At 34.8% G+C, this 8,193-nt stretch overlaps 1 protein-coding gene across 6 annotated transcripts; it reads left to right on the forward strand.

Moving 5' to 3' along the window:
* The first annotated feature begins 349 nt into the window (after nucleotides 1-349).
* On the forward strand, nucleotides 350-3,620 carry LOC110770024 (uncharacterized). Of its 6 annotated transcripts, none has more exons than XM_088249971.1 (7): nucleotides 350-629; nucleotides 773-909; nucleotides 1,838-2,271; nucleotides 2,345-2,530; nucleotides 2,621-2,725; nucleotides 3,289-3,342; nucleotides 3,458-3,620. In XM_088249971.1, the coding sequence occupies exons 3-6, from the start codon at nucleotides 1,859-1,861 to the stop codon at nucleotides 3,311-3,313; spliced, it is 729 nt and encodes a 242-aa protein (XP_088106097.1). In that variant the 5' UTR covers nucleotides 350-629; nucleotides 773-909; nucleotides 1,838-1,858; the 3' UTR covers nucleotides 3,314-3,342; nucleotides 3,458-3,620. The 6 variants fall into 6 exon arrangements, 5 of the variants coding, with proteins under 5 accessions (XP_088106097.1, XP_088106099.1, XP_088106096.1 ...); XM_088249970.1 differs by having other exon boundaries at nucleotides 351-629; nucleotides 3,289-3,337; XM_088249973.1 differs by lacking the exon at nucleotides 2,621-2,725.
* The last annotated feature ends 4,573 nt before the right edge of the window (nucleotides 3,621-8,193 follow it).

Genomic DNA, 8,193 nt, shown 5'->3' on the forward strand with positions numbered 1-8,193 from the left:
AAAATACCACACCACCTTCGCTGGCACACCCTTTTTCAAGATTGAATCTTTGCCTTCCTTCCACCTTGAGATACCACAACACTACAAGAAAATAGGCCTTAGTTGACACTTAATAATTGACGTTTTTTGCAAACCCATCAACTATTTTATGAAACTTTGACGCTTTTTTAAAAGCGTCAACTACTTAGCGAGTTTACTTAATGTTTTACAAAAAACATCAACTATATATCACTTTCCCTAACACTTTTTAAAAACCGTCAACTCTATATTACTTTTCCTTGACATTTTATAAAGAATGTCAATTGTTTATTACTTTTCGCTGACATTTTACAAAAAATGTCAATTAAAACCATTTTATACCAGCTGACACTTTTCTAAAATATCCTCAGGAAAAGAGCGCGCTAAGTTCGCGGGCATTTCACTCCAAATTCATCTAAGTGTTTTGCCCTATATTCAACTCCTCTTCCTCTTGGTCACCACTTTTTCCCTTCATTCCAAAACCAAAAATATCAGAGTCCTTAGGGTTTTCCACTCTTCATTTCTTAAATTGGATACAGAAGTTCGAAGAGAATGTGAGTATCAAATCTTAGTGTGCTCATGCTTTGCTATTTGGTGTGGCAACAATTCAGGTGTATTTCTTATCTATCCAAAGTTATTATAGTTCATATGAATGTATTTTTGCCCACTCTGTTCATCTTTCATTCTCTACAGAGTATTTTCTCTCTCTATGTACATCTCTCAGAAAGTTTTGTGCTTTCTCTCCATTCCTTAGGTACCTGACATGAATCTCACTCAATCTCAAGATGCTTCGGGGAGTTGAACCAGGGAGAACGTTGAAATGGGAGAAAAGTGAAGATTTTTAACAAACAATCAAGGATATTGAAGAGTTTGCTGCCGACAAAGAACTAGGTTTGTGTTCTTTATTGGCCAATATTCCTAATTTTTTCAAGCTTTATAGGTGGGCATTCAATATCTCTACATATCTGAACTACAACTAATCGAATTAAAAAAAAATTAGCATAATTTTTAAGTGATATAAATTATCACTCTCCAGTCAAGTTTAGTTGAGTAGTGGAGTTAGATTCCTTTCTTCTTATCTTTCCCATGGATTTGAATTGTATTCTTTGTCTTATTAGGAAATTAGGATAGTTCCTCTTCTTTTTAGTTAGTGGCGGCAAGGAGTGCCCACCACCTACTCGACATTTTCCCTCACTGAATTTACTACACCTCTTTATATTTAATCAACATATCAATATCATTTTATTTATAATAAAAAATTCAAGATATCACTATCTTGTGGCACTGTAAAATAAAAAATATAGAACATGCAAATTCATCTTTGTTGGATGATAAAATTGATTAGGAAAGGTTCTTATGCTAATATAATATAGGTTATAGGTCTTTTCGTGAACTTTTTAATGCTTTTGTGTTTTAGTTTTTGTTAATTGGTGATATTATGTCTTCTGGTAATGTATGGCTGGTTGTTTTGATATAAGTTATAACTATAAATTGAGATCAGTACGTAGCTTTTTCTTCTAGAAAGGAATATATATATGCTTATTGGGAATAGTAATATACTATTTTAATTTAATTAGGATGATTCTATTATAAAAAAACTATAGATCTGGAAGAAATTGATTACCAATTTTAATCATACTTTTCTGGTATTAGTTCAGTAATTGCAGCCAAGTATTATTATTATTATTTTTGTATGAAAAGGAAGTATGATTTACAAATTTCTATACATTTCTATTTATATATTGCATTGCAAGATTAATTCTTATCTTGGTAATGTGTGTAACCATTGGTGAAGAGAATGAAGTGGCCTATATTGCAGGGAAGGTTTTTTTAGTTTGAAATGGATAAAACTTGGATGTCAAAAGATCGAATGTCAAAAGAATATGAAGATGGTGTTGAGCAATTTATTGCGTTTGTTGTAAGTCATGCTAGTAACCCCAAACTCATGAAATGTCCATGCCAAGTATGTGGAAATTTGATGGTTGAGACTCCTAAAGGGATAAGAGATCATATGTTTATAAGAGGTGTTGATCGAAGTTATAAGATATGGAGTTGGCATGGGGAGGTGGCTGATATTGGAGGAACAACAAGTAGGGAAGTAAATTTTGATCAGTCACCTAAATACGAGGAGGTCCAAGAAACTTTACAAATGGTTAATGCTGCTTATGATCCTTGTACTGCCAACCATGATTCTTTTACATTTCTTACTTCAATGCTTGAACTTACAGTGAGTTGTATCATTTTATACATGAGGTAAGCCAATGCTACATGACATTTTTTGAGGTATATTGTATTGCAATGCTTCGACGTATTTCACTTTGTTTAGACAATTATATGATCATATGAAGGATGAAGGTCTACTTCAGATGTTTGGCTTTATCAATCCTGCTATTGTATCATTGGCTGGAAATTTAAATAATCAACGAAAACGGGATGAGAGATCACGAAATATAGCAGATCGTTTGGTGAAGGCAAAAAAAAATCAACTCACAATCATGCCTTATAATCCTGCGTAAGACTACTCTTCAAAGCTTATTAATTTAGATTTGATTATGTAAAATTTACTGAACTCGACTAATATGTACATATTCATTTGCCATAGGTTCCACTGGATCTTAATTGTCATTGACTTCTCATCCATGACTGTTTATTATTTGGACCCATTAAGGAATGATATTTATGAGGATGTCAGAGTAGTTGTAGACAAGTAAGCCATTTCCTATTATATTAAAATTTTAACATACTTTTCATTATGATACAATCAACTAAACTAATGATATTATGCTGGTCTATAATTTGTCTAGTGGGGTTCGAATCTTATATATATATTTCAGTCTTTGCTCTGTTAAATCAATTTATTGTATTTTATTACAATGAGTATGCTAACTTGGTATATGCTGTGTGAGATCTTATTGGCTATTTCACTCAATTAATATTAGCTCTCACTTGGTAGATGATGTGAGATGGGAATTCCAATTTTGGCTTTTTGAGAAGATGATATATAGGATCACAAATGTGATTTCCAGTAAGCTCTCTGTTTTTTGGAAAGAAAGTGAAAGCCATTGATTGTTTGTATGGCTGCTGTGGTCTTAGAATATTCATGAAATATGGTAAATTTGTTCATAGTTTATACTTGTTCGAAAATTGTTGAAAAATTCTAACTGATTACATGTATGTTACTTTTCATCGTTGGCAGTTTTGTATCATATGTAACTGCGAAATTGTTTGCCCACTGCAAAATTAAGTATCATATGCATTTTTGTTTGGCAGGTCTTGTTTGGCAGTTTTGTTGTAAGGCTGCTGGTCATCTGTTTTGAAGGTCATGTGTGTGCTTATATTCTATTTTTGTCACTTATAAAGTTATTTGTGCAGTTGGACTCTAGTAGTTGTACTACTTGATTATTTGATCCTACTATCTTTCTTTTAATGTGCATTTCAGGTCCTATCGAAGTAAGAACTCTCTGGATGTAAAATGGGGAATATTGTACTAGAACACAAGAGGTTTCTACTGGAAAAACTCATTTTATTTATGGATTTCAGTGTGTATATTTGGCAATGCATGGCTTGTATAGTTCGTTGAAACTAAGTGAACAAATGCACTAGTTTGATGTATTTTCAGTTGATTAGTTTCAATACATGCAAATTATTTTTAGAAGTATTCTGTGCTTTGAATTATTTTTTATTGTGATAAAGTTAGCTCTTTTGGTTTCCCAGATTTAGTTTTGATTAAGTGATAAGCTCCTAATAATGAGATTAGTTTTCATAGTTGTAAAATAATATATTGCATAGGCCAAACCTAGTCCCAGCTGGATTTTATAAAAATAAAAAATAAATAAATAAATAAATAAAAAGGGCTCTTTATCCCCACCTAGTCCAGTGGGATTATAAAAAAATTGTTGGCTCCCCCTTGTTTGGGAAAAAAAAAAGGACACATACAACAAATGTCACGTACGTGATGCATTTTAGCCGTCAAGTAAACTTCCATGTGACGGTTCTTACATGTCAAGTGATTTTAATTGACACTTATTAGATGTCAAATAACTACAATGTTGACACTTAGAGCCATCAATGAATTGTTAGTTGACGGTTAAAAGGTGTCAAGCGGAACGATTAGTTGACGGTTACAAAGCGTCAAGCACAACGATTACTTGACGGTTAAAAGGCGTCAAACATAATAGTTACTTGAAGATTACAACGATTACTTGACGGCTAAAAAGCGTCAATAAATGGGGTACCCCTTTCCTGACAGTGGTATTCTTGACGGTTTCTGCACCGTCAAGTATTACATTTCCTGACACTTTTTAGCCGTCACTAAAGGGTGTTTTTCTTGTAGTGCAAGTAGGACAATTAGTTGAATCTTCATACTCCTTCCTATACAAGATGCAATCATTGGGGCATGCGTGAATTTTCTCATAACTCGACCCCAATGCACACACAAAGTCTTTTTTGCTTCATACATAAAGGCCGGTATTGTATTTCCTTCTGGAAGCAACTCGCCCTCAAGTATCAATAATTCTGTAAAACAAATATCACTCATCCCATGTTTTGCCTTCAAATGATACAACTTCACTAATGCCGATAACATGGTGTACTTTCTACAACCAGGGTACAATGGTTAATCTCCATCCCCAATCACATTAGCAAACTCATAAGGATCGGATCCAAAATCACCAAAATCATTATCATCCATCTCTATTTCTTCAGACACAAAACTGTACCTACTATGGTCATCATCTTCTTCAACATTTCTACTAGCATTAGTAGTTGCTTCCCAAGGTTCTCCGTGAAATGTCCAATTCTTATAGCTTTGGTCAACTTCATTAAAGTATAAGTGATCCCTTATAATTCCAATCCCAAACAATTTCAAATTCACACATTTAACACATGGACAACGGATAAGCCACTACTACAAAAAGGGCAAAAGACGACCAGTAAACAACGACGGTAGATCAAAAAACCGTCGTTGTTTTTTAAAAGACGACGGTAATAGAAACCCGTCGTAGAAACATACTTTAAACACCTAAAAAACGGCACACGTATAGATATTTTGAAACCACGACGCACCAAATTAAAAAAGCGTCGTCTTATTACAAAGGTATTTTCAGAGTTAAAATCTGAACCTAAAAACAACGACTGCATCTATGAAATCACCGCCGTAGAAAGTAAAGACGACGATATAAAAATAAGACGCCGTGTTAATTAATTAATAAACACGACCCAATTTTCTTAGTCAGCGACGCATAAATTCAAAGGAATCTACGACGGTTAATTACAAAAAAAATCGCCGCTTTAAATTAAGTTACCACGACTGTAAATATAAATTTATCGACTTTTTAATTATAATGTACTACGACGGTATCCATAACTCTACTGTCGCATAATTGTACTAACCACGACGGTTTGTTAAATTAACGACGTACAAATTTTATGCAATTATTCGTCTATCATTACCAGAATGAACTCTGTTCCTCATCATAATCGAACCAGAATGAACAAAGGCAATGTTTTAGAAGTGGATGATGTGCCAATTACTCTCACAAGGAGTTTGAGGGCAAGAAGCTTGTCTCAGCCGCCAAGGAAGGTCTCAAGCTTGATGAGAGTGAAGACGAGGCAAAGAAGAAGGAAGAGTTGAAGGAGAAGTTTGAGGGACTCTGCAAGGTTGTGAAGGATGTTTTGGGTGACAGAGTGGAGAAGGTTGTGGTGTCTGACCGTCTGACCGTGCTGGACTGCCAACATGGAAAGAATCATGAAGGCTCAGGCCTTGAGGGATAACAGAGCGGCTGGGTACATGTCGAGCAAGAAGACCATGGAGATCAACCCAGAGAACCCCATCATGGAGGAGCTGAGAAAGAGGGCTGATGCAGACCTTGTTCTCCTTCTGTGCAGAAAGACAATATTTAGATGATGTGTGCGTGTTTGTGTCTTTCAGATACACAAACGCGCCCACACATCAACATCCAAACTGAAAAATGAAAGCGAGATGAGACAGAGAGGTGATGTGCCTCCAGAGAATTGAGAAAAAGTTGAAACCCTAATTGAAAAATGAAGACGACAGAAAGACAGAAAACCCATTATTTATAAACAAATCTTATATACCACGTCGGTGTTTTAAAATATAGACGTTTATATATAACATACACGTCCTTTAAATTTAAAATAAGGTCGTATAAATTATTTAACAACGACGCTATATAAAAACGACGTTGTAATTTTTTGGAAAATTAATTTATTGTGTAATTAAAAAAATTACACGTCGGTATGAGTAATTAAAACGACGTGGTATTAATTTTTAACGTCGTTATTATTGAATATAAGGTCGTTTGGTAAATTGGAAAATGACGATTCATCTTTTTTGAAGAAACATGCGTCATGTAATTCGATTTCAAAACGTCGTTTCATTAAAACATACCGTCGTTGAAAGTAATATTATAGGGCAGTGTTAACAATAGCGCCGTATAATGTATCATACTAGGGCGCATACTATTAATAGCGTCGTTGTTATGAAAAGGTTTTTTTTTTTTATTTTAAACTTTTCGCCTTCCTGACCCATACTTGCATTGGTTCCAAACCCGAGAAAAACTTTCAAGCTTTTCTCATTTTTCATTCTCCAAGAACTGTTTCAAACTTTCAAGCTTATCTCCTCTTCGTCTTCATCTCTGAACTGAAACACCAAACTCCAGAAGAAAGCTTTCATCGCAAGCAAAGGGTAAGCATTTCTGGAAGGATTTTTGTTCCTGTTTTGCATGCGCATATCATTTTCTTTTTTTTAAATCTTTTTACATTTTTTCTTTCCAAGTTTGATAAAATTTGCAGACAAAGACGAAAAGTTTCCAAGTTTGAACACTACTCTGGTTCTTTTACTTCAACTAAATAAGACGACGGTGGCTTATTATTTACGTGGTTAGATTTATAGACCACGACGGTTCGTCAGTCACCCTAGCGTCGTGTGAAAGTGTTCGTCGTTGTTTTTTAAAATGATATCCTTTTTTTGTTTTTGATTTTTAAGGATATCATTTTAAGTTTCCAAGCTTTCATCGCATGTTTGATTTCTCTGAACAATGGTTTTTGTTTCGAAAATCTTTTTAATTATTTTTCTGCTGAAAATATTTTACGTTGTTCCTAATTTGTTTTTGTGGTATAGACGACGGTATATTAATATTTACGTCGTTTTATTTTCAATACCACGGCGAATGTTTATTATTAACGTCGTTGTAATATTTAATACTCTGTTTTTATTATATCATAAGACGTCGGTTGTTTATTATTGACGTCGTTGTAATATTTTATCACGTCGGTGATTAATTACCGTCGTGTAAAATTATTATTACGTCGTTTGTTTTGTTCTTACGTCGTTTGAAATATTATAATACGTCGTAGTTTATAAATAATCGTCGTGGTTTTTCTTAATTTCACTGATATATTTTCACTTGCAGGTTTAATTTGTCTGTAACCATGGTTTCTCAATCCCAAAGTAAGGAGTCTGGTTTGAAAAAAAATGAATCCTCGAAGAAGGAGCTTAGAGTTGTAAATCCTCAAACCAAGGCCTCGAAGAAGATGAAGCTTGTTTCATCTTCTGAGACAGAACCAGCCAGCACGGCAACTATTTCTGAGGAGGCAAAGTCAGGTCGGGGTATGAGCACAATGCCCCGTGTTGTGCAGAGAAAAATTCAGAAAATCAAGCCTGTTGTTGAGTACAATGAAGAAGGGAAACCTTATGGCCGTGCACATAATGAGATGCAGTCCTACATTGGTGTTTTGGCACGCTCCAGAGTCCCACTTGTGGACAAGAAATGGGTTCAAATATCCAAGGATATAAAAGAGCAGATTTGGGAAGCCGTTGACATGGCTTTTGTGGTTGGTAAAGGGGGCAAGCAAATGGTGCTATCTTCTGCCGCCAAGAAATGGAAAGATTTCAAGTCCACACTAACGAGGTTTCATATCCTTCCATTCATCAAGGAGCAGGATAGATTAAGGCAGCCCCCTGAAACATACAAATTCATAGAGAAAGCTCAATGGGATGCCTTTGTAGCTTCAAGGTTATCTAAAGAATTTGAGGCTGTGCATGAAGAACAATCACAGAGGAGGGAGAAACTCGAGTACAATCATCGATTGTCTCGAAAAGGATATGTTGGTTTTAAGGAGGACTTGAAGGAAATCATGCCTGGGGTAGATATT

The sequence above is a fragment of the Prunus avium genome, chromosome 3 (genome assembly GCF_965620075.1).
Source record: "Prunus avium chromosome 3, drPruAviu1.hap1.1, whole genome shotgun sequence".
Taxonomy (NCBI): domain Eukaryota; kingdom Viridiplantae; phylum Streptophyta; class Magnoliopsida; order Rosales; family Rosaceae; genus Prunus; species Prunus avium.

What these genes read in the sequence shown, in the direction of transcription:
- LOC110770024 (XM_088249971.1), top strand. Translation starts at nt 1,859, where the DNA reads ATGGATAAAACTTGGATGTCAAAAGATCGAATGTCAAAAGAATATGAA. An exon ending in TGTATCATTTTATACATGAG is followed by an intron (nt 2,272 to 2,344) that starts GTAAGCCAATGC and finishes CACTTTGTTTAG; the next exon opens with ACAATTATATGATCATATGA. An exon ending in GTCAGAGTAGTTGTAGACAA is followed by an intron (nt 2,726 to 3,288) that starts GTAAGCCATTTC and finishes TTTGTTTGGCAG; the next exon opens with GTCTTGTTTGGCAGTTTTGT.